This window comes from Callithrix jacchus, chromosome 8 (genome assembly GCF_049354715.1).
Source record: "Callithrix jacchus isolate 240 chromosome 8, calJac240_pri, whole genome shotgun sequence".
NCBI classification, from domain to species: domain Eukaryota; kingdom Metazoa; phylum Chordata; class Mammalia; order Primates; family Cebidae; genus Callithrix; species Callithrix jacchus.
The window spans coordinates 44,623,770-44,650,838 of NC_133509.1; the positions used below are offsets into that span (position 1 = coordinate 44,623,770).

Here is a 27,069-nt window from a genome sequence, read left to right on the forward strand (position 1 = left end):
ATTCATTAAGAACCTCCTCTCCATTGGCTGACGCTTCCACCCCTCGGTAGCAGAGATCCAATCAGGAAGGACCTGAGAGAGCTCTTCTGAATAGTGAGCGAGCGCGCGTGACGTAGAAGCCAAGGATTGGCTGTGGCAGCGCGAGGCGGGGCCCGGCTCGGGCGGCGGCTAGCGCTGCCCGGGCGACTCTGTGCGAGCCGGGGAGGGTCGAACCCGGAGCAGGGTCCCAGCCGAGCGTGGACTGGCGGCAGGATGTTCAGCTGGTTGGGGCGACAGGCAGGCGGGCGTGAGCGCGCCGGTGGCGCGGACGCGGTGCAGACGGTGACGGGCGGGCTGCGCTCGCTGTACCTGCGCAAGGTGCTGCCGCTGGAGGAGGCGTACCGCTTCCACGAGTTCCACTCGCCCGCGCTGGAGGACGCAGACTTCGAGAACAAGCCCATGATCCTGCTGGTGGGTCAGTACAGCACCGGCAAGACTACCTTCATCAGGTACGCCTCCGCCCCTCGCCCGGCCCCCGCCCGGCGCCGGCTTCCCCGCGTGTGCGCCGCGGGCTGCGGCCTCCCGCCGCTGCCCCTCCCGGCGGGCGCGACCTCGGGGACTCCTCCCTGAGCTCGGCGCCCGATGCCCTCGGCCCCGCCCCGGCTGGCCGGCCTCAGGCGCTGGAGGGTCCCGTGAACCCGCGCCCTGCGCACTCCGAGCCCTCTTTCCTTGAGGTTCGGAAGGCTTTGCTCCTGCTGGCCTTGTCCCGTCGCCCTGGCCGGAGTCCCCAAGGAAGGGAGGGGCGCGAGCCAGAATAATTATCTTCTGGACGTGGGAGTGACGCCTAGGGATGCAAATGGGGGCAGAGGCGTGGGGTATCCGAATGGCTACAAAGTCCTAGTTGGAGAGTAAGCTCCCAGCATAGTGCCCGGCGCATAACTATTTACTGAACAAATGAATGGCAGCAGGAGAGGGTATCACCCAGGCCCCCTTCCCTTGAGGTCTTTACGTGCCACCCCACAGTGTTCTGGGGAGGGGATAAAGAGGCCGACTTCCTTCAGCTCACGCACAGCCTTTAGTAGGAAGTGAACTGCGGCATGTAGCAGCCGCACCAGCCTGTGGAACTAAGGGGGAGTGTCGTATTACTACTATTCTTTAGTTTCTATTTCTTAGGTGGGTCATTCCCTCCTTGCTCACCCTTGACAACTGAAAATATTTGTCATGCTTACCGTGTTTCCGAAAGCACACAATCACTGTACGTGCCCTGTGGTTCAAATCATATAGTTTCATCTGAAGTGACTTTAGCTGAGAATTAATTTACACAAAAACAGATTGCTTTATTAATCACCTGTTTTATTTCTAAAGCAGCCTGCATAATTAGGCTTACTTTTTTTTTGTAAGAAGACTTGTTTTGCTGACTTAAAACCACGTATCAGTTGAAACAAAGTGCTAATCATTTAAGGTTCTGGTCCAGGGTTTTGGAAATTGTAACAGTCTCTTCATCATTTGATGTTCAACAGGTGTTCAGAAAACTGCATCTATATTTGGATACATGCCATTTCTGTTAAGTAGCGACCTCTTTTTTTCCACTCCAGTGACCTAAATAGTTCCTACAAATAGAGTAGTTGTCACTACAGGAAATATGTTAAATCCAGGCCTCCAGATACGTTGTAAATGTATTCTGCAAACCAAACATATGTGTGTTGAAATGCCGTTCTAGACAATAAATTAATTGAGTGTGAAGGAAGACCGAAGAAAGTAATTTCAAAATTGCTTTATTTGGTGCTTATGAACAAGACAAAAATAGAATTAAATACATCACCCAGACACTCAAAATAAACCATAGCTGTATTACAGTAACTGGCACCTTAAAAGATAACAGATGTCACACTTAAGGTCTCGGTAATACTGACTAGTTTTTAGGTACTTGGGATAATAAATGACCAAGTGGTACACAGATGGGAAGCAGTACTGTTGAAACATACAAAGAAGGGTGTGTATTTTTGTAACTTAGTGGTGGCATGTTCCCACACCCTTGGCATTTCCTCTTGTTTGTCTGCCGTGAGGTCCTTGTGCCCAGGTGTCATCAGGGAGGGAGCCCCTTCAAGACACTGTGCCACTGTTTACAATAGCAAAGACTTGGAACCAACCAAATGCCCATCAGTGATAGACTGGATAAAGAAAATGTGGCACATATATACCATGGAATACTATGCAGCCATGAAAAGGATGAGTTCATGTCCTTTGCAGGGAAACACATGAAGCTGGAAACCATCATTCTCTGTAAACTGACACAAGAACAGAAAACCAAACACTGCATGTTCTCACTCATAAGTGGGTGTTGAATGATTAGAACACATGGACACAAGGAGGGGAACATCACACACCAGGGCCTGTTGGGGGGTCGGGGAGCTAGGGGAGGGATAGCAGAGGGTGGGGGGATTGGGGAGGGATAACATTAGGAGAAATACCTAATGTAGATGGCAGGCGGATGGATGCAGCAAACCACCATGGCATGTGTATACCTATGTAACAATCCCACACGATCTGCGTATGTACCCCAGAACTTAAAGTATTTAAAAAAAAAAATACTGTGCCTACCAGAAGTTAATGTAGCCCCCTCTCTGCCCCCATAGACTAGACAGCTAGCCAGCCTGATTATCAACTCATGGGAAGATGAATACAACTCACAGGAACGTGAATTTATCTTTTGTATTTTTCCAGATTTCTCTCTCATTGTATTCTCACTCTTCTCTCTGTTGTATTATTTGGAGAAATTCGTGGAGTAACTAAGCACGGTTTTATGAAGGGTTCTGCGGTTTGACTCTTGGCAGCTACCTCATCCAAACTGGTCACTTCTCAGTAGGTGCTACAGCCATGGGCCACCCTAGGGTGAGAGAAGAATCCCCTTATCGGGAAGTCATTTGTTCTTGAGACTTTCATCCAGCTAAGTGGCTTTGTTGTTAGGTGATGTACACAAGTAGACCCATAAGGTTAGAAGAAAATGAGTGTGGGCAGGAAGCTTGGTGAGGCCACAGGAGACCTGAATTGCTTTTCAGATTGAAGCTAGGAGGAAGTGATTTAGCAGCCAGGAGGAAATCCCCAAACGAAAGGGCAGCTACTCTGGAGACTCACGCACTTGGAATTAAATATTACCCCAGACACTCAAAATGAACCGTGGATTCATCTTGAGCAGAAGGGTTGGCCCAGGGTGCTCACTATCCTGGATCCTGCCTTGGTTAGAGCCTGGTTAGTGGTCTGGGTTGTTTGCTTCTAGCAATTGGGCACTAGAAGCTCATACTTGGCTGTGGGGTGCACTTAATCTACATAGCCATAGATTCTTATCTCCCTGGCTTCCTGCACCTTCCAAGAGGTCGCTGATGACAGAACCTGTGCTGACATGCTGGGAAGTTTCTCTTATTGCTCTTGGCTCTTCTACCTTTGACCAGCAATGAAGAATTGGCCAGAGAAGGAGAGGAGATGGGCACTGGGGAAAGTGACCATGTCATCTTAGATACCGCACTAGCCAAGGAAGGGTGGATGTTGAGCTCAGCTAGGCTTGTGTCCAAAACAGATTTCAAAGATTCCTCCAGAAAATCCCTGGGCCCAGGTGCTGTGAAGGAAGACATTTCTACTGAGAAAGTATGAAGCCGTTTGAAATGAATTCAAAGTACAGATTTTTAAGAGGTCCACTTTCTCCCTTCCTATACTCTGTCTCCTCTCCCCAGAAAACTTATTCTAATGAGGGAAAAAGAGGAAAGTCACTCAAGAAACTATATAGGCTTTAAGAGGGTAGAGCCCAGGGAAATAAGGAAAGAAAAGAAACAAAAGACTCCCAGACTAGAGAGAAAAAAGTAAAACTCTTTGCAGATGACATGGTCTTCTATGTACAGAATCCTAAGAAACCATTTAAAAACTATTAGAACAAATAAACAAGGGTGGCAGGGTTGCAGGATACAAGATCATTATACAAAAATCAATCGTATTTCTGTACACAAACAATGAACAATCCCAACGTAAAATCAAGAAAACAGTTTTATTTCCAGTAGCACCCAAAAGAATAGGCCGGGCATGGTGGCTCAAGCCTGTAATCCCAGCACTTTGGGAGGCCGAGGCGGGTGAATCACGAGGTCAAGAGATTGAGACCATCCTGGTCAACATGGTGAAACACCGTCTCTACTAAAAATACAAAAAATTAGCTGGGCATGGTGGCACTTGCCTGTAATCCCAGCTGCTCAGGAGGCTGAGGCAGGAGAATTGCCTGAACCCAGGAGGCGGAGGTGGCGGTGAGCAGAGATTGTGCCATTGCACTCCAGCCTGGGTAACGAGCAAAACTCCATCTCAGAAAAAAAAAAAAGAATAAAATACCTAGGAATAAACTTAACAAAGGAGGTATAAGACTTCTACACTGAAAACCATGAAACACTGTTGAAAAAAATTAAGAAAGACCTAAATAAATGGAAAAATGTCCTGTGTTTATGGATTGGAAGATGTTAAGATGGCAGTACTCCCCAAACTGATTTACAGATTCAGTGTAATTCCTATCAGAATCCTAGCTCCTTTTTTGGCAAAATAACAGACTGATCCTTTAATTCATGTGGAAAATCAAAGGACCCAGAACAGTCTTGAAAAAGAACAAAGTTTGGAGGGCTCTCAATTCCTGATTCAAAACTTAGTGCATAGCTACAGTAAACAGTTGATGTGGTACTAGCATAAGGGCAGACATATAGACCAGTGGTACAGAATTGAGATCCCAAAGATAAACCCTCACATTTATGGTCATTTGTTTTGTTTTGTTTTGTTTTGTTTTGTTTTGTTGAGACAGAGTCTTGCTCTGTTGCCCAGGCTGCAGTGCAGGCACAATCTTGGCTCACTGCAACCTCCACCTCCTGGGTTCAAGTGAGTATCCTGCCTCAGCCTCCCAAGTAGCTGGGATTGCAGGCATGCGCCACCACTCCCTGCTAATTTTGTATTTTTACAAAACTCCCGACCTCAGGTGATCCATTCACCTCCGCCTCCCAAAGTGCTGGGATTACAGGTATGAGTCACCATGCCAAGCCCTTTTTTTATTTTTATTTTTTTTTGAGACAGAGTCTTGTTCTGTCATCTAGGCTGGAGTGCAGTGGCACAATCTCAGCTCCTGCAACCTCCGCCTCGCGGGTTCAAGTGATTCCCTGCCTCAGCCTCCCAAGTAGCTGGGATTACAGGTGCATACTACCACATCTGGCTAATTTTTGTATTTTTAGTAGAGATGGGGTTTCACCATGTTGTCCAGGCTGGTCTCAAACTCTTGACCTCAGGTGATCCTCCCATCTTGGCCTCCGAAAATGCTAGGATTATAGGCATGAGCCAGTGGACCCCTCCTGGTCAACTGATTTTTGAGAAGAGCAAGACAATTCAATGGGTAAAACAATATAGTTCAACAAATGGTGCTAGGACAACTGGATAGCCACATGCAAACAAAATAGAGAATTTTGGGGCATGGTATTTCTCTTTGATGTGATGAAGTGTTCTGAAATTGGATAATGATATTGGTTGCACAACTTTGTGAATATACTAAAAACCAGAGTGCACCCTGTAAAAGAGTACATTTTCTGATGTATGAATTATATCTCAGTACAAAACCAAAACAATTCAGTCTTTCAACATTAAGCATCCTGTGATTTATTTGTCATGATTCTGAAACTAGCATCAGCCAAGTACTTTCTGCATCTGTGTGCAATAATTTAAAATAAAAATAGATTCCAGAAAGAAATCAAAGTGGAAATAAGCTAAAAGAACCCAAGGACAAAGGAACTAAAGAGTAAAGATGAGGGGCCAGGTGCAGTGGTTCACACCTGTAAACCAAGATTGTGTCAGGAGTGGTTCACCTCCTGACACTTTGGGAGGCCCAGGCTAGTGGTGGATTGCTTGAGCTCAGGAGTTCAAGACCAGCCTGGACAACATAGAGAGACCCCATCTCTACAAAAAAAAAGAAAAAAGAGTAAAAATTAGGGAAAAGGGAGTGAAAGTAGCCACCTCACAATCCCTGTATGGCTTTTCCCCTGGTATTCTTGTCAATGTATAAACATGTTCATTGTTCATAATACTCAAGTAGTTAAAATCAAGATATAATAAAAAATTTTAATAAAATTGTTGATATAGTAATTTTGTTTAAAATCTTTAAATAGAAACATTTAACTATAGTGTGTAATAGGGGGAAGGGGGCAGGAGTGCACATGTAACGGTACAGACAAGGTTTATGGGCGGTATGAAGGATCCAGAAGTTGGAGTGGGACTGAGAGAGCAAAAACGCCTTGGGCAATAAAAAGCCTTTTTTAGTTATGATTAAAACAAGAACAAGAATCAGGAAGTGATCTGCCTGCTGCTTGGGCTCTTGCTGCAATATTATCAGAAAGCAGAACTACACAGCTTCCTCCTTTTCCTCCAAGAATATATGCCCCAGAGATGGCAGAAGGAGCCCAGCTGTGTTCAAGAAGGGATTAAAACCACAGGATGAGGAGCTCTCTCAGGCCCTGCCACAGGCAAGGCCCAGGAAATCTCTGGCTGAACACATGGATGAAAGAACTTGCAGTTGTGCTCAAAGAAATGTATTTGGTGACTTTTAAGAAATTGTGAAGAATATGAAAAGTATTGGAAAACTGGAAGCAGGCAGATGTTCCAGTGATGCTGACTTGGGAGTATCAGCATTTAATAGGCAACATCTGGGAAATAGAAGTCCTTGCACAGGACTTCTTAAGTGAGAGGAAGCAGACCTTATGGGGGGAAAGTCACCAGAGAGGTGGGGTACTTGCCTGGGAGGGAAGTGGCTCAGCACTGTCTCAGAGCTCTTTAGGTTGCAAGTGACAGAAATCCAACAGTAAATGGCTTCAGTAAAAAGATAAGCAGGGAAATGGATTCTGAATAGGAACAAAGCCCTGCTTCATTCCCTTGATAAGTTTCTAGACTCAGTAATTAAGTAAAAGTGAAGTGAAAGCATCCACTAATAGGCAGCCTGGTTCGTCTATTTATCAAGAAATAAAATCTCACACAGAAAAACAATGGGTCCTATTTAGCGGTTCTTACACTCATCCAGGCACTGGGGCTCCTGAAAATCAATCTGCTGTCCCAAATACAGATCTCTCTAAAATATTGAGATATGTAATTTTTACAGAAAATTACACTATATTTTCAATGTACAATATAAGATCACACCTACAGATGCTACTGATTTCAGGATTGGGGCCAGCCATCACAGAAAATAGTCAACAGGTCACCACAGCTCTGAGCGACAAGGGCTGTGACACTAGATACACAGGATGGTGGGGGCATAGGAGGGACCCCTCATTCAGGCTTGCGGGTTGGAAAAGGCCTCCCTGAGGATGCAGCCTAAAAGCTGAGCCCTGAGGAATGAGCAGAGAATTAGCCATCCAAAGAGGGCCAAGGAGTGAGGGTGGAGAGGTGTCACCCCTGCGGCCCCAGTTTCTGGGGTAACTGTGGGGAGGAGAGCCTTTCACTGAGATGGGAATCCAAGAAGAGGAAGATGGGGCATAATGATAAGTTTAGATTTAGACCTGTCATATTTGAGTGGACACCAAGGTGGTGATGTCCTGATGTCCTTGAGGGGTGAGATGTGGGTCTGGACCTCAGGGGAATGAATATCTGGGCTGGTCTGTTGACTTGGGAGCATCAGCATTTAGTAGCCAACATCTGGGAAATAGAAGTCTTTGCTCCTATGAGCAAAGTCTCCAAGAAATATGGGAATAGTCCTAATATGAAAAGACCGAATTTACATTTGATAGGTGTACCTGAATGTCATGAAGAAAATGAATCCAAGCTGGAAAATATTCTTCAGGATATTATTCAGGAAAACTTTCCTAACCTAGTAAGGCAGGACAATACTCAACTCCAGGTAATACAAAGAGCACCACAAAGATATTCCTCAAGTAGAGCAACCCCAAGACACATAACTGTTAGATTCACCAGGATTGAAATGAAGTATAAAATTCTAAGGGCAGCCAGAGAGAAAGGTCAGGTTATCCATGAAGGGAAGCCTATCAGACTCACTGCAGATCTCTCAGCAGAAACCCTACAAACTAGAAGAGAGTGGGGTCAATATTCAATATCCTCAAAGAAAAGAATTTGCAACCCAGAATCTCATATCCAGCCAAGTTAAGCTTCATAAATGAAGGAAAAATAAAATTTTTCACGAACAAGCAAGCACTCAGAGATTTCATCACCATCAGGCCTGCTTTACAAGAGCTTCTGAAAGAAGCACTACACACAGAAAGGAACAATCAGTATCAGTCATCCCAAAAGCTTGCAAAAGGTAAAGAGTATCTCCATAATGAAGAGTCTATATCAACTAATGAGCAAAATAGCCAGCTAGCATTAAATGACAATATTAAACTCACAAATATCAATATTAATCCTAAATTTAAATGGATTAAACGCCCCAATCAAAGACACAGACACACAAACTGAATAAAAAGTCAAAACCCATCGTTATGCTGTATCCAGATCCATCTCATAAGCAAGGACACACAAAGACTCAAAAACAAAAGGTTGTAGGAAGACTCACCAATCAAATGGAGAGAAAAAAAAAAACAGGAGTTGTAACTTTCGTCTCTGACAAAATAGACTTTAATAGTAACAAAGACTAAAAGAAACAAAGAAGGACATTGCATAATGATAAAAGGATCAATGCAACAACAGGAGTCAATGATCATAAATATATATGCACCCAATACAGGAGCACCCAGATACATAAGACAAGTTTTTCATGACTTATAAAGAGACTTGGACTCCCACACAATAGTAGCGGGAGACTTTGACACCACATTGTTAATATTCGACGGATCAATGAGATAGAAAATTAACAGGGACATTTATGATTTGAACTCAAACCCGGAACAAGTAAACTCAGTGAATATTTATAGAATTCTTCACCCCAGGTCCACAGAACATACATTTATTAGTATCACATTACACCTATTTTGAAAGTGACCACATAAATGGAAGCAAATCACTCTTCAGCATTTGCATAGCATTTCACAGACTTAAATAAAATATTGGTTGGCTGTTTGTTTGTTACTTTCTTCCCTTATTCCTTCCTGTCTCCGCTGTTAAGCACAATTATCGGCATAAAAGAGGTTTTTAATACCTACTTTTAGATTGCATTCCAGCCTGGGCAATAGAGCAAGACTCCTGTTCTCTCTCTCCCTTTCTCTTTCTCTTTCTCTTTCTTTCTTTCTTTCATTAAAAAAAAAAAAAAAGTCTTTGACAGAACTCTAAGTGAGCAGAAGCAGAGCTTGTGGAGACCCTGGGGGGAAAGTCACCAGAGAGGTGGGGTACCTGGGAGGGTAGTGGCTCAGCGCTGTCTCAGAGCTCTTTAGGTTGCAAGTGAAGAAATCCCACCGAAATGGCTTCAATAAAAGATATGAACGTTTTCATGAACCCCATCAGACCAGGATGTGCAAGCTTCAGGCTTGGCCAAGGACTGCGGGAGACACCAGGACTCTGTCTGCCAGCTCTGTGGCCCTCCTCATGTTGGCTTGCTTCTCAGGGGTGGGCAGGTGGCCACCTCCACTTCCAGCCTTGAATTCTCTAGCTGAGCAGCCCCAGTAAAAGTCTTAGGTTTGAGTCTCATTGGTTTGAGCCTGGCCATATGCACATCCCTGAACCAATCCCTAGGGGTAGGGGAATGAGAGGTGGGGAGTGGGGAGGTCGGCCCCAACCGCATGGCCTGAGAGCTGGGGAAGGCAGCTCCTGAGGATGCTGCTACCGAGAAAAGGGGATATGAGGCGAGTAAAGCAACAATGACCCCCACAAAAGCCAGGAAGAGAGGTGGTGGTCAGTAGTATCAGATGCTTCCAGGAAAAGGACTGAAACAGAACCAGTGGATTAGCCTTCAGGAGCCAGGTGACCTTGGCAAGAGGCATGCCTTTGAGTGGTGATGATGGAAGCCAGATGGCAGTGGGTTGAAGGAATGAGTGGGATGTGAGGACTCAAATTTTCAGCAGCTGGGCCTGGGGGAAGGAGGCTTGGGAGCAGGTATCACGAGGGTTTGGGTAAAGACAAGCACAACCTCAGCAGAATGAAAAGTGAACGGAAGAGAAGCCATAGAGAGGGAGCAGCTGGCATTACAGAAGACACAGAGGAAACAAGACTTGGAGCAAAAGTCCTGAAGAGCAGGGCAGGGAGCTGTGGGCTGGCAGCTGCAGTCTGAGCAATGAGGCGCTGCAGGCCAGCATCTGGGCCACCTGGGCCACTCATCACATCGTCCACCTGACAAGCAGCAATGGAGTATCTGGAGAAAGGTTAAAGGGGGAAGGCTTTTCCCATCCTGGCACTATCTTCCCTAACTCACATTCAGAAGCTGACTTCTAAAAGGCATTCAGTATACTTTTCAAAACCTTGAACCAGAAGGTTGTGGTTCTTTCTGCTCGTGGCTGTGCATCAGAATCACTGGAGGCCATTTGACACTGATTCCAGGGCCCCATCTCAGACCTCTTGAGTCAAAATCTCTGTGGGTCAGGCTCTAAAAGCTGTTTTTGTTTTTCTAAACTGTCTCTCAGAGTAATTCTTATGCACCCTTGCCCAGGAAATATTTGGGAACTAGATGGAGGAATGGAAGAGGGATAGCCTCAACCCAGAAAAGGGAGGCTAACTTTGCTGAACTTTCCATCCGATCCAAATTCCATCTTTTCACATTTTTATCAGTGACTTAGATGAAGACATAGAAATCATGCTCACAAAACTGAGGATTATCTAATAAATATAATAAATGGGATTCTTTTTTACTTAATATGACGAGCATTTTCTTATGTCATTAAATAGTCTTCAAAAATAACTTCAATGACTGCATCATCTATAGTACAGGTTGGAACATTTAGGTTGTTTCTGTTTTTATGCTGTTATACATATTGTTGCAATGAACACAATGAACATTTTTGGCCATAAATCTTTGTATTTCTAGGGGTTTTTTTCTTAGAATAGCCTAAGCATAAATTAGTGCCTCAATAAATACAGATATAAGAGGCTGGGCACATCAGCTCATACCTGTAATCCCACCACTTTAGGAGACCAAGGTGGACAAACTGCTTGACTCCAGGAGTTTGAGATCAGCCTGGGCAACATTTTGTAGAGATGGGGTGAAACTCCAACAAAAAATGCAAAAATTAACAGGACACGGTGGTGCATGCCTGTAGTCCTAGTTACCTGAGAAGCTGAGGTGGGAGGATCACTTGAGCCCAGGTGGTCGAACTTCAGTCTGGGTAACAGAGTAAGACCTTGTCTCAGAAAAAAAAAAATACACACACACACACACACACACATTTTTTTTTTCAGGCTTGTATATATTCCTAAATCTATGTATCTAGGAAAATTTTAGGAAAGTTATTCCAAATTAGACACCAGAAATATGAGGATCACCATTTCACCAAACTGCCAGTAAAACTAATGAAAATTAATTTGATAGGAAAATAAATTTTTTTGAGACAGGGTCTTATTCTGTTGCCCAGGCTAGAGTGCAGTGATACCATCATAGCTCGGTGTAGCCTCAAACTCCTGGGCTCAAGCCATCCTCCCACCTCAGCCTCTGGAGTAGCTGGGACTACAGATGCATTGCACCACCACACCCACCAATTCTTTTATTTTTTGTAGTGATGGGGTCTTGCTGCGCTGTCTAGGCTGATCCCAAACTCCTGGGTTCAAGTGATCCTCACGCCTTGGCTTCCCAAAGCGTGAGCTGTGGGGCACTCAACAGAAAAGAATTTAAGCTGCTTATTCTAGTAAAAATTTAAAAAAAGAATTATTTTAATTTGCTTATTTCTTACCAATGACATTGAACTTATGTAATATAGTTGTCATCCATATTACTTTGTTAATTTTCTGTGAACTTTGTCCAATTTTCATTTGAAGTATTGGTCTTGTTCTTATAAATAAATTTAAATGTTTTTCTCAATAACAGATATCGATTTTTTGTCACAGTTGTAAAAGTTTTTTTTTTTGTTTTTCTAGTTTTAAATTTGCCTTGTAGTTTTTGTAATTTTTTTCATGTAGGTATATTTAATATTTGTGATCAAATCTAACAATTATTCCTCTGTCATAAAGTCTTTTATTCTTTTTTGGTTAGAAAAAAATCCTTGTTAATCTTAAGACTCAGGAAATGTTCACTCATATTCTTTTTTTTTTTTTTTTTTTTGAGATAGAGTCTCACTCTCACCCAGGCTGGAGTACAGGAGTACTTTCTCGGCTCACTGCAGCCTCCACCTTCCAGTTCAGGCGATTCTCATGCCTCAGCCTCCCAAGTAGCTGGGATTACAGGCATGAGCCACCATGCCTGGCTAATTTTTGTATTTTTTTAGTAGAGGCAGGGTTTCACCATGTTAACCAGACTGGTCTCAAACTCCTGACCTCAAGTGATCCGCCCGCTTTGGCCTCCCAAAGTGCTGGGATTACAGACATGAGCCACCGTGCTCTGCCTATTTTAAAATAGGCTTACTTTTTAAATATTTAACTTTTTAACCCACCTGGAAGTAAAATCTGTCTCAATTATATTTGTTGTGGGTTTTTTTTTTAATCTTTTGTCATTTTCTAACACTATTATTAAATAATTCTACCTTTTTCTGCTATCACATAAGGCATCCTCATATGCTAAGTTATTAAATACTATATTGGGTCTGTTAGGACCTTTGTCTCTTGTCATTCTGTTTGTAAATTGTTATACCAGCACCATAACATCTTAAATATTGTCCCTTTGAAATATGTTTTAGTAAGTTTAGCTCAAGACCCTTCTGCGCTCATTACTCTTTATTTCCCAAATGTTATCAGTCCTCATTTTCTGTCATTCTTTGAGAAGAACTTTCTTAGTTAGGTTCTTCAAAACAAAACAAAAATTTCCCCGGGATCCATTTGTACTGGAAGTGCATTCTGTCCCTAAGTTACATTTTTGTATTTGCTCTTCCCGAGCAGCAGCTCAGCATTGCTTTGACTCAGACCTTTTTTACGTGCTTTGTAAAAGGGATTCATTTACTCATTCAGGTCCTATGGAGGTCTTATTATTAATGTATTCGGTATTTTATACTCTGTTGCTCTTGTGAATGGGCCTTTTATTTCTCTTATATTTGTTGGTGGGGTATTGCTGATATGTAAGGAAGCTACTGAGCTGTGCATTTTTGTTTTGTATCTGGTCATTTGACTTGAAGTTATTTTGACAGCTTTTCAGTAGATTCTCTTAGGTTTTCTAGATAGATGGCTATATCAGTTATATTCATGATTACTTTGTCTCCCCTTCTATTCCATATTTCATAATACCAGAAAGTAGGCATTCATATCAAGCTTCTAATCTTAATGATATGGCCTTTGTTATTTCTTAAGAGATCCTGTCAGCTGGTGGCTTCTTATCTATAAATTAATTGCATTAGGAAATTATCTGTTACTAGCTTTAAAAGGATTTCATTTAAGTGATTCTATTTGGGGAAAAATAGAACAGATATTCAGTTTGTTAGATGCTTTTTAGCCTTTTCCTTTAACCTATGTGCTGTGGAATGCAGTTGTGGGAGATTATTCGTAAGTGTTCAAAGAAAATAAAAGGGTTCCATAGTCAAGTAACTTTGGGAAATGCTGTGTTCTATAAGCTCCTCATGAGAATTTACAGTGCTCCCAGATCAAAGAGTTTACAAGCTGAAGTCTGTTGTCAGATTCCTAAATTACAAGTCACAACATCGGAAACACTCAGTAAGTATTCATTGCATGAGCGAATGAAAGACTGGAAAAACAAATAGGACTATAAGAAACTGATTTGATTCCGGCAAACTTCCCCTCCCTTTCTTTCACCCTCCTCCCAAAACAGCACGGAAGGTGGAGTGAAGCAGCTTACAGGTAATGGCAGTAGGTAGACAGCAGTGTGCTTTCAAGCAGATCTCAGCCCAGAGTACTGTAAATCCCATCCATGGCTGGAAAAATAGCCTGAGATGCGAACGATTTTACCCAACAAATTCCAGTTTCTTACTTCAATGGCCTAATGTCCATTCCCTTAGTAGGCACAGCAGTTTCAAAGGTGACATCTGAACAAACAGTCCTAGTGATAACGTGTCAATGATTTAACTAAAGGAAAAATGAAAATAAAACTTAGTTTTCACACTTAAAATTTAAGTGAGGATCAGCCTAACTTAGTTTTTCAGTAATTCAGAGGACACTTACTTTAAGTAGATGAGATGTTTGTTGAGGGATGTTTACCTCAGCATTATTCATAACAGCAAAAAATGGAAAGCTACTTAAATGCCTAACAGTTAGGAAATGGCAAAATAAATTGATACATATTCAACTTAGAATAGTATGCAGCCATTAAAAACTTCATGTTTTCAAAGAATTTTTGATGGCATGAGGAAAAACTAATGGTGAAAAATCAAGATGCAAAATTGTTTAACTTTAATCTCAGTTTTATAAAGGAAAATTACATTTACTGAGTAATGACTGGATGGAAATACACCAAAATGTTCAAAGCAGTCATTACCCTGTGTTAATGTGGTCTCCTATAAGCTACTTAACTTGGCCATAAGCAGTTTTCTCCTCTGTAAACTAGGGATAAAAATACCTGCTCTACAGGCAGTGAGGATGAAATAAACTGAATGTGTGAAATGCATGACAAACTGTACAGTACAGTTTCAGAGTAATCTGTCATTTGTTAGTATCTAGAAGTAGTGGTAGTGCAGGTCGTACTGTTTTGCTAGAACATATTTATTTAACTTGGCCTATCTTATGAGACTTTGGAAGTAATAAATGCTGAATTCTCCCACTTATTTTTTCCTGGAGTGAAACATGAGGATAGATTAAACAATAGAAACTGCTCTTTTCTTTTTTTTAATTTTGAGATGGAGTCTCACTCCATCACCCAGGCTGGAGTGCAGTGGCACGATTTTGGCTCACTGCAACCTCTGCCTTCTGGGTTCAAGCGATTCTCCTGCCTCAGCCTCCTGAGTAGCTGGGATTACAGGTGGCCCCGCACCACCACACCTGGCTAATTTTTGTGTTTTTAGTAGAGACAGGTTTTCACGTGTTGACCAGGCTGATCTCGAACTCCTGACCTCAGGTCATCTGCCCACCTCAGCCTCTTAAAGTGTCAGGATTACAGGTGTGAGCCACCACGCCTGGCCAGAACCTGCTCTTAAAATACCTTTCCAGGCTCAAATCAAATCCGAGTAGAAGTATCCACCCTTCCTTTTCATCCCTCTCCTAGTGAAATAGTGGATCAAGTAAGTATTATCAAGAAAAATACATTACATGAAACTTTCCAACACTTATTTTTAAAAAAGTTTCAGGCAATAGCAATGAATTGAACCCCCAGACACCATGCACAGACGCCAAGGTATGCACAAACATATTTTAAGATCCCGTTTATCATCATACAAACCATTTCTTTAGATTTGGCTTGAGAATTTAAAAATAATACTCATACAGCACTCAAAATGATGTGCTATATTATTTTTTAAATCCTACATTTATTTATTATGATTCACAGGACATGTTCCTGTAAACACTCCCAGTGGAACCTGACTCATCCTCTCAGGCTCTGATTTAGGGTGGGTAGTGTCCTCTCAGGATGAGTAAGAAATCTTTCATCTTAATAAACCACTTAACCTACTTGAGCCTTAGTTTCCTCATCTGTAAAATAGGGATAGAAATAGTACCTGCCCGTGCTTACTTTGGCAGCACATATACTAAAATTGGAACGATACAAAGAAGATTAGCATGGCCCCTGCGCAAGGATGACATGCAAATTCGTGAAGCATTCCATATTTTTTAACGTAAGGGACCTCTTCAAGGAGAACTACAAACCACTGCTCAACGAAATCAGAGAGGACACAAACAGATGGAGAAACATTCCATGTTCATGGTTAGGAAGAATTAATATCGTGAAAATGGCTATACTGCCCAAAGTAATTTACAGAATCAACGCTATCCCCATCAAGCTACCATTGACTTTCTTCACAGAACTAGAAAAAACCACCATGAACTTCATATGGAACCAAAAGAGAGCCCGCATAGTCAAGTCAATTCTAAGCAAAAAGAACACAGCGGGGGCATCACACTACCAGATTTCAAACTATACTACAAGGCTACAGTAATCAAAACAGCATGGTACTGGTACCAAAACAGAGATATAGACCAATGGAACAAAACAGAGGCACGGAGGCAACACAACATATCTACAACCATACAATCTTTGATAAACCTGACAAAAACAAGCAATGGGGAAAGGATTCCCTGTTTAACAAATGGTGTTGGGAAAACTGGCTAGCCACGTGCAGAAAGCAGAAACTGGACCCCTTCCTGACACCTTACACTAAAATTAACTCCAGATGGATTAAAGACTTAAACATAAGACCTGGCACCATAAAAACCCTAGAAGGAAATCTAGGCAAAACTATCCAGGACATAGGAGTAGGCAAGGACTTCATGAACAAAACACCAAAAGCATTGGCAACAAAAGCCAAAATAGACAAATGGGACCTAATGAAACTCCACAGCTTCTGCACGGCAAAAGAAACAGTCACTAGAGTGAATCGGCAACCAACAGAATGGGAAAAAATTTTTGCAGTTTACCCATCTGACAAAGGGCTGATATCCAGAATTTACAAAGAACTCAAACAGATTTACAGGAAAAAAACAAACAAGCCCATTCAAAAGTGGGCAAAGGATATGAACAGACACTTTACGAAAGAAGACATATATGAGGCCAACAATCATATGAAAAAAATGCTCATCGTCACTGGTCATCAGAGAGATGCAAATCAAAACCACATTGAGATACCATCTCACGCCAGTTAGAATGGCGATCATTAAAAAATCTGGAGACAACAGATGCTGGAGAGGATGTGGAGAAAAAGGAACACTTTTACACTGTTGGTGGGAGTGTAAATTAGTCCAACCATTGTGGAAGACAGTGTGGCGATTCCTCAAGGCCTTAGAAATAGAAATTCCATTTGACCCAGCAATCCCATTACTGGGTATATATCCAAAGGACTATAAATCGTGTTCTACTATAAGGACACATGTACACGAATGTTCATTGCAGCACTGTTTACAATAGCAAAGACCTGGAATCAACCCAAATGCCCATGGATGATAGACTGGATTGGGAAAATGTGGCACATATACACCATGGAATATTATGCAGCAATCAGAAATGATGAGTTTGTGTCGTTTGTAGGGACATGGATGAATCTGGAGAACATCATTTTCAGCAAACTGACACAAGAACAGAAAATGAAACACCGCATATTCTCACTCATAGGCGGGTGATGAAAAATGAGAACACATGGACACAGGGAGGGGAGTACTAAACACTGGGGTCTATTGGGGAGAAAAGGGGAGGGCCAGTGGGAGGGGGAGGTGGGGAGGGATAGCCTGGGGAGAAATGCCAAATGTGGGTGAAGGGGAGAATGGAAGCAAAACACACTGCCATATGTGTACCTACACAACTGTCTTGCATGTTCTGCTCATGTACCCCAAAACCTAAAATGCAATAAAAAATTTAAAAAAAAAAAGAAATAGTACCTGTCCATAAGGTAATTAGAATGAAATGAGACTATTCACGTGAAGACTTCAGCACGTAACAAGTCCTCAAATGTTAGTTCTATTTCTTTAAAGTGTAATGCTTTGCCCACTACTACAGGCACCTGTGTGACAGTCAAAATCCAGAGAATGCAGGATGAATATCCAGGGGAATCAAAGTTTGAATATTGTGCCACTTAGATTTGTTTGGTTTTTATTCATTTTTAAGCTCATCTTTGAGAAGATGGTGCTTGGACATGTTGAGAGTATCTCCGTTTTCAGTATCTCGAGAATTTTCTTCTTCCCCTTGTCATAAATGACGTTCACTTCTTTTTTTTTTTTTTTTTGAGTTGGAGTTTTGCTCTTGTTGCCCAGGTTGGAGTGCGGTGGCGCATCTCAGCTCACCATAACCTCTGCCTCCCAGATTCAGGCGATTCTCCTGCCTCAGCCTCCCAAGTAGCTAGGATTAGGCATGTACCACCATGCCTGGCTAATTTTGTTTTTTTAGTAGAGACAGGGTTTCTCCATGTTGGTCCAGCTGGTCTCCAACTCCTGATCTCAAGTGATCCACTTGCCTCAGCCTTCCAAAATGCTGGGATTACAGGCGAGAGCCACTGCACCTGGCTGATATTCACTTCTATGAAGTTAAAAAAAAAAATCTAGCCTAAGCAATGAAAAAATAAAGACACCATCCATATATACTCTTGCATCAAAGTAGCTCTGTGAGCTTAGGCTGAAGCGCTGGCAGCCAGCGTGCCCCAAAGCCACTTGGATGAGTGAACTGGGGACCTCATCGGACCGGGACAAGGGGATGTCAGGTCTCCTGTCCACCCCACCATCCCTTTTGCCCAGCAGCTTGGAATCCAAATGTCTGTACCTTTTTATGTGGATGACTTGGCTCGAGAACCTTGGAGCAATCATGCTGGAATTGGCAGGCCTCTCCCAGAACTCGGGAAAAGGGGAGCAAAGTGGAGCCAAGGACAAAAATCAAGTCTCCAAAGCACAGGATGCCTGTGGAGGGGCTAATCAGCTCTGAATCACAGTGGTCTTCCTGTGTCCTCTTGTTCCTTGAATTGTTGTTGCTGCAGATAACACTAGAGTCCCTGAACCTCATTGCTCTGGGAAAGCCTCTGAGGCACTCCCCCAACGAGAAATTTCTGACATAGTTGGTCAGCCTGTCCTGTGTGGCTGTGTGATTGACCCATTTATGCGCATTGCACGTCAGCATCAGCTCCGATTCTTCCCTTCCAGCTCTCTGTGAGTGGATCCATCTCTTCATTCTCCCTTTTCCCGTGTCAGGCACTTGGTGTCTTGGTTGTTCCAAGTTCCCTCACTGCACTGACACATACCTGCCTACCCAGCAGTGTGACATAAATGCATCTGAGTTTCAGCAATCCCCCAGTGAAAAATGTCTTCAGGTGCTGTGCCTGGTGTAAGAGCAGAAGCTTGGGGCCAGGAGAAAGGGCTGCAGGTTCTGGGTCCTGTTTGGCCACCCTGTGTGATTACTCATGAGTTCAACCAGCAAAAAGTCACGTTCCTGCGTTAACCTTCAGTCTTGTCACTTGTAAAGATAAGAGGCTGAATCAAATCATTCCTGCCAGACTTCCAGGTTCTAGTACTGAGTATATAGACCATCCTGCAGGAAATGATCACCCAAGAGAGGAGAGGAAACAGGGCTTCAAATAACACCAGCATGACCTGTTAGAGGTCAAGCTCTGCAAGACCCCCATTTTAGATTGTTATTTATTTATTTATTTAGAGACAGGGTTTCACTCTGTCACCCAGGCTGGAGTGCAGTGACATGATCACAGCTTACGGCAGCCTTGACCTCCCTGAGCTCAAGTGATCCTCCCACCTCAGCCTCTTAAGTAGTTGGGACTATACATGCACACTACCATACCTGGCTAATTTTTGTATTTCTTTTGTAGAGATGGGGTTTCTCTATGTTGCCCAGGCTAGTCTCAAACTCCTCACACTGTGGCCTCTCAAACTGGGATTATAGGCATGAGCCACCGCTCCCCCATTTTAAAGGCTTCTAACACATGGTGTCAAATTGCTTTTTTATTTTTATTTTTTTGAGGTGGAGTTTTGCTTTGTCATCCAGGTGGCACCATCTTGGTTCACTGCAACCTCCACTTCCCAGGTTCAAGCAATTCTCTGCTTCAGCCTCCCAAGTAGCTGGGATTACAGGCACCTTCCCCCACGCCCTGCTAATTTTTGTATTTTTAGTAGAGAGATGGGGTTTCACCATCTTGGCCAGGTTGATCTTGAACTCCTGACCTCATGATCCACCTGCCTCCCGTTCCAAAGTCCTGGGATTACAGGCATGAGCACTGCTCTGGGCCCGTCAAATTGCTTTTAGTGAAGTTAGAGCAGCTTATTCTCCCACCAACATACATGAGGGTGTTTATCTCACAGGACCCTTACCAGCATTGATGATTCTGAGTTTTTAAAAATTTATTAGTATTCTGTGTCATTACTGGTATGTCTTTGATAGTGACGTTGAACACTGAATGTTAACTTTGTATTATCAAAGTATTACTAAACAAATTGATGATGCAAAAAATAATTTGTTGTTAAAGTTCTGTCTGGTAGGGTTGCTACTTAGGAAACTCTAGCTTTTTTTACAATATAAACTTGAAAGTAGGAAACATCTGCTCTTCTTTAAACAATTTTTTCATTTCTATTTTTCCTTGAAACCCCTGTTATTTCTAAAGTAGTGGGATTTGCTGTACTTGTATAGAAATGGAACATCAGAAAGTAATTCAGGCTCTGGTACTGAGTATATAGACTTGACAGTGATGGCTGACTTCAGCACCTGTGTGTGAGTGATTGTCCATATGCTCACCTCCCTGTCTGGAGTCTGGAGGGCCTCCTCCTGGCCAGGCTTGGTGAAGGTACCAAGAAGGGGCATGTTGCCACCAGCCACCCAAGGTGGAGCTCCACACCAAACTCTTTCCCCAAGAGCACATGCTGCAGTTCTCGTCTGATTCGTTCCTTTTATCAGTGTGCATGACCCTTTTGTAGCCCATCTCGGCCAGCCCACCACAGCTATTAGCACTGATTCTGTAGAAAAGTGCCTGTCAAGCTTCAAACCCACTCCTGCACCTCACATTTTCGTGAATTGAGAACCATGTCTGCAGGGAGCCGGGTGACACTGGATGCTGTTCTCCCGAACCCCTCTCTCCCTAGTAGGTTCCCTCCTCTCCTTCAGTGTCTCCTGCAGCCTCCAGGCATAGCCTCCTCCAGGCCAGAGGGCATAAAAATCAGACTGGAAGGTGAAGGGAGGCAAGTGTGTGATCTGGCTTTGAATTCCAGCCTCGCTGCTGAATGACTACACACTTGAGATCCCAGCAGAGCTGTAAAACCTGAATTCCACATTCATGTGGGTGTATGGAGTCCACATGCTCTAGATACACTCCACAGAGGCTGGAGTGTCACAGAGTAGGCCATGCCCTTGCAGTAGCTTTTACCAATATTTCTCAGATTCATGTGGAATGTATAAGAACTGATCAACATGAACATTTCTAGTCTATTAGGGACACAAAGGTTTGTTTTTGTTTGTTTGTTTTTGAGATTTAGCCCAGGTTAGCGTGCAGTAGGGTGATTTCCACTCACTACAACCTCTGCTTCCTGGGTTCAAGCAATTCTTCTGCCTCAGCCTCCAGAGTAGCTTGGATTACAGGCATGCGTCACCATGGCCCGCTGATTTTTCTATTTCTAGTAGTGACGGAATTTCACCATGTTGGCCAGGTTGGTCTTGAACTCCTAACTTCAGCCTTGGCCTCCCAAAGTGCTGGGATTACACGCTTGAGTCACTGTGCCAAGCTGACACAAAGGTTTTGATTGAGAAAGTTTTGAGGATTTTAAAAATTAAATATGAACACATTTTGAAACGGTAGCACCTCCTGAGCCCAGCTTTCCTCCAGGGAGAGTGGAGAAAGCTGGCCGTTATCATCGGAGTGGCCAGAGGACTTCAGGGAGCTAGTGTGGAGAGCTCTTCTCCTCACCTGAGAGGAAATGGGGTCCTCATGCCTCATGCCCACTGCCACACCCTGGAATGATGCCCTGAACTTTGCTTTGCTCTTCACCCCAAGCAAACCACTAGCTCAAGGCCATTTCTAAAGACGGTGCAAGTTCTGGAATCTGACTGCTTGCATTCCATTTCCACTCGAACGTCCACTGTGTGACCTTGCGGGAGCTGCTTGGCCTCTATGATGCCTCAGTTTTCCCATCTGTAAATAAAATGAGGTTAATCCACCTCAGAGCATGAAGTGAAACAATGTAGAAGGCTCGGTGCCATACCAGGAATATAGCAAGCACTCAGCAAATGCTACATGCTATTAGCAGATATTTTTTTCTGTAAATTTAGAGATAAAAGATATCATCAGATAGAGTTACTCTAAATTTAGAAGACATCTTTTAATGGTGTGTCTATTCTGGGATGCCACAACTTCACAGAAACGTAGAAACTTTGGATGAAGTTAAAACTAGCAATGACATCAATTAAAAGTTTAGAATATAGCCCATTAAGATTGCTAAACAATTTCAGTTTTCAGCCAGGCATGGTGGTTCATGCCTGTAATCCCAGCACTTTGGGAGGCCAAGGTGAGTGGATGGCTTGGGCCCAAGCATTCAAGACCAGCCTGGGCAACATGGTGAAACCCTATTTCTACAAAAAATTAGCCAGGCGTGGTGGTGTGTGCCTGTAGTCCCAGCTACTTGGAAGGCTGAGGTAGAATGATTGTTTGAGCCCACATTGTACCACTGCACGCCAGCCTGGGCAATAGAGCAAAACCCTGTCTCAAAAAAAAAAAAAAAAATTCAGTTTTGTTTACATGGAAAACATAGATCTAGATAGTGGCTTAATTTATCATTCTTATAAAGATGGAAAAAATGTGTTTGGCATTTGATAGCATTCAGTGCTTTTTTTTTTTAATTCATTTTTTTCTAATAGCCAGCATAGAGAAGAAGCTTTCAGTGCTTTCTGTCTATCCCTGGAAATAGTCACAGACTGTGGGCTTACATTGGATGGGTCAGGCCTTTTTAGAAACAAAGAAATTGTGTGGGACCAAATAGATGGTTAGTTGCAGGAGTGGAGAGCTACAGAAAGCCGGGCAGGTTTTTGCCTTGAGCCCCTTCAAGGCTTGTAAGGCAAAGGTCACCTTCCTGGCATGGTTGGGACATGGCTGTACCCTCATCACCTCAGACACCTTGCAGGGCCCATAAACAAGTAATTGCAGTACACATGGTGAGCACCACGCCGGCAGTAGGCACGGGGTGCCGAGGGACCACAGAAGAGGCGTCCCCACATGCAGGTCAGGGAGGCTCCCCTAAGGGGGCTGAGCCTGAGCAGAGCTTCCAAGAGGCACAGGGCTTGCGCCAGACACTTCTCTTGGGGTAGCATCTGTTGCATCAACAGAAATGCAAACAAGGATTGCTGTACTTTTCTTGGGGCTTATCTTTCTACGTTTTTAAATGATTATGTAAAACATTGGTAATCCCAGGCAGCTTTCTGGACTCTGACAAGATACTAAGCTTTCTCTTCTTCTTCCCTCTCCCAGATACCTACTGGAGCAGGATTTCCCAGGCATGAGGATTGGCCCAGAGCCCACCACTGACTCCTTCATCGCCGTGATGTACGGAGAGAATGAGGGCAGCACCCCAGGGAATGCTTTAGTCGTGGACCCCAAAAAGCCATTTAGAAAGCTCAGTCGCTTTGGAAATGCTTTCCTGAATCGGTAAGACCAGCAAGCTGCCATCTTTGGTCAGGCTGTTTAAACCTTTTCTTTGAATTACTGGCAATTACATATAAAGGTTCAAGCACAGAATAGTGTCTGCTCTAGAAGTCATCGAAAATACGTTCATCATATGAAGATATTTGAAACACTATCATAGGAAATGATCATTTATGCCTATTCTGGGTAACTTGGGAGGGCAGAGCTAAGGCCCAGGATTGGACATTATAAGGCTGCACAGGGCCAGGTGCGTGGCTCGGGCCTGTAATCCAGCACTTTGGGAGGCCAAGGCGAGAGGATTGTTTGAAGCCAGGAGTTTGAGACCAGCTTGGGCAACAAAGTGAGACCCTGTCTCTGCAAAATATTTAAAAAGTTAAAAAATAAAAAGGCTATACAATATAAGGAACAAATTTCTAATAATTTGAGATGCACAGAAATGGATTAGGTTGCCTCGTGAGGCAGTGAGCTCCCTGTCAGCAGCCATGTTAAGCACTGGCTAGACGGCTACCTCTCAGGCATGGTGCACTGGGGCCTCTGCAGTCAGAGAGCTTCGCCCAGAGGACCTTAAGCTTCACCTGACACTCGGGTTTGACCTGCTGACTCTGGGAGGTCCCCTCACCTCCCTGCCTGTCCCTTTTTCTTCTCACTCCCAGCTTTGAGTTGTTTCCTTAATCAACAGAGCAGGGCTGAGGAAACAGACTGAAAAACACGAAAAGCTGATTATGTTATGTGTCTTTTTTTTTTTTTGAGTGGGAGATGGAGTCTCACTCTGTCTCCCAGGATGGAATGCAGTGGTGTGATCTCTACTCACTGCAACCTCCACCTCCCGGGTTCAAACGATTCTCCTGCCTCGGCCTCTCAAGTAGCTGGGATTACAGGCACATGCCAGCTAATTTTTGTATTTTTAGTAGAGATGGGGTTTCTCCTTGTTGGCCAGGCTGGTCTCAAACTCCTGACCTTAGGTGATCTACCCGCCTCGGCCTCCCAAAGTGCTGGGATTACAGGTGTGAGCCACCACACCTGGCCTATGTGGTCATTATTTTATAGATGTAAGATTGTGGGATCACTGAGGTTCTGCCTTACTTGGAGATGTGTTTTATTTGTACTCCTCCCATAACCTTTAATTAGAGTTCCCAGTGAAACCGAGGGCTGCCAGGGTCGGGAAGACAGGCTGGCTGGTGCCCTTGGCTGCAGCCCTGGATCTGCTTTCCTTCCTCCCTCCTATTTGCTACCCCTAGCCTTCATGTAATGCTTTTCTCATTTTTCCTGTCATCCTCCTCCCACCTCTCTGTTTCCCTCTTTCCTGGGTCTAGCTTTCATGTGGCTGATTTGGTGGAGTGGGTTGTAGGAGGCACAGAGCTAGGGTCATCTGAGCCCCCTCTAGGGAGAGGAAGTGGGATTAGTGCTGACAGACAACATCTCCTTTCTAGAAGTTTTTAAAAATAGGAACGGATCCTCCCAACTGACTGCTGTCCTCCCAAAGGCTGAAGCACCATTCACATGAAGCACCAACTCCAGGGGCACCATTCACATGGACTGTGGAATGAATGATGTGCTAGATGCTATGCACTGGCTCTGCTAAGGGCTGCCCAGGCCCCCCCTCCCCCCGCAGGTGCCGTCTGTGAAAATGGAACTCTCTGGGGAGCTGAACTCTCCTTTAGGGGCTTTTTGATGCTCCTATTGCAAATCAAAGAAAGCACCCAGGGTACTTGGCAGTGGGATGAACAGAAATGTGCAGGTGATGTGAATGGAGTCCCAGAGAAGTTCCATGATATTATTGATGGTGATAGGAACACTGTCCAGGTGATTTTTTCCAACCTGCAGGGCTGTCTTTTCTAGGAGGCGTTTACTCTTCAACTCTGGAGCTGCCTTGGTTTGATAGCAGAGTGCCTGTGGGAGCGGAAGTTGAGCCCTGGGCAGGAGAACCCTAGAGAGTCATCTCTCCGGATCTCTCAGCACAGGGTGGAGGGGAAGTGGACCAGAAGAGGGGCCCCAGAAAGTGCAAGGCACAGAATCCGTCTCTGTGGAAGGCTTCGCTGGGGTCCTCTGGTTTCATTGCCACTGCCCTTTATCTGAGGCTCTTTTTGCCCAAAAAAGCCTTCATGGAATAAGCTGCCACTTTTTTCAGAGTCACACTTTGTGAAGTCTTTTTTTTTTTTTTTTTTAAGACAGGGTTTCACCATGTTGGTCAGGCTGGTCTTGAACTCCCGACCTCAGGTGATCCACCCGCCTTGGCCTCCAAAGTGAAGTCTTTATTCACAAGTGAGAAACCAAGAAGAATGGTTATTGGCTTGTTTTATTTTGGCAAATGATTTACTTTCCTAACAAAAAAATGGTTTTTTTTTTCAAATCCCAAGCACATGACAGATGAGTACAGAAAAGAAGTTTTTAGAAACGATTTTGAGTGACAAGCTCATGTCTCAGAATTTAAAACTTGGTGAAAATAATCCATGCCTTATAAAAGCAAGTGTCAATTGAATTCAGCATAATATATAGAAAAAATAATAGCAAATAATTATATGGCATTGGCTGGGTGCGGTGGCTCACTCCTGTAATCCCAGCACTTTGGGAGGCCAAGGCGAGCAGATCACCTGAAGTCAGGAGTTCAAGACCAGCCTGACCAACATGAAGAAACCCCATCTGTACTAAAAATACAAAATTAGCTGGGCGTGATAGGAAGCCTGTAATCCCAGCCACTCAGGAGGCTGAGGCAGGAGAATCGCTTGAACCTGGGAGGTAGAGGTTGCAGTGAGCCAAGATCACGCCATTGCACTCCAACCTGGGCAACAAGAGCAAAACTCCATCTCAAAAAAAAAAACAATAATAATTATACAGCATTTGTGTGTCAGGTTCTATTCTATTCTAGACTTGTATATTAGCTTTAAATCCTCACAGAACCCCTGTGACATGGTGCTACTGTTATCTTCAATGTAGGGGGAAGAATCAAGGCATAAAGACATTACTTTAATTTCGGGGGGGGGATCACTCCACCAATAAGATCAGTGCTGGGATTGGACCTCAGGCCAGCTGATGAATAGTATGATATTCAGACTGGGACTCACTGCCCAGTGCCCCCTATTTAAGTTGTAAAGCTGTCCCTAATATAGCCCTCCAGTAATGATGATGAAGATGACAGTGATTATATCCCAAGTCATCATTTACATAATTTCATGTACATTATTCTTTTGGGGTTGATAACACAGACAATACTGCGGGCAATCAATCTACAGATGAAAAAGCAGAAAGAAAAGACATGACTTACTCAGGGAGAGGCCATCAGGAAGAGGCAAAGAGGGGACTGGAATCCAGGCTTCCCCTTTTCCTCTGTCCCCCACCCCACACCTCTGCTCAGCACCGGCCAAGAGGAGTTTCTGTCTTCTAGTCACGTGTGTGTCAGGCTCATGTGTAAAGGACATGCCTCATATAAACTCATAGCTATTTAATAGTAAACAGCCTGTTTAAGTAGTATCCACAGGACAGCGACACTGCCTCACACAGCAGTTACTTAAGAAAGAGTCAATTAGCTAGGGCGTTCAAATGTGTGTACATAATCATAGCTTCCCTCTGGGAACAGCACAGGGTTAGCTCTAGAGGCAAACCTCTTTTCACATAGCATACTTCTCTGGGAACTAGGTCAAAATGTAACACCTAGTCAAGAAAATTGCTTGTTTTCATGGAGAACTTTCTCCCCCAGGCAGCCACACCAGAATCTCTCTGGGACAGGTCATCATTACCTGGCCTTCTACTTAAGGAGTGCCAGCTTGGGCATCAGCCCCCAGGGGCATCTTTAAAAGAATTAAGTACCACGGGATAC

At 43.7% G+C, this 27,069-nt stretch overlaps 1 protein-coding gene and 1 non-coding gene across 3 annotated transcripts in view; both read left to right on the forward strand.

Moving 5' to 3' along the window:
* Positions 1–190: 190 nt before the first annotated feature.
* EHD4 (EH domain containing 4) overlaps positions 191–27,069 on the forward strand; it is an 86,734-nt gene continuing 59,855 nt past the window's right edge. For both annotated transcript variants that reach the window (XR_013521018.1, XM_035259758.3), the window contains exons 1-2: positions 191–488; positions 23,082–23,258. Coding sequence is in view for 1 of the 2 variants with exons in the window: in XM_035259758.3 (XP_035115649.1) it covers positions 253–488; positions 23,082–23,258 (413 nt within the window). In the remaining variant the exon portion in view is untranslated. The remainder of the gene's footprint in view (positions 489–23,081; positions 23,259–27,069) is intronic.
* Positions 15,657–15,763, forward strand: LOC118145228 (U6 spliceosomal RNA). Its single transcript, XR_004730356.1, has one exon. It is a non-coding gene; the product is annotated as a U6 spliceosomal RNA (small nuclear RNA).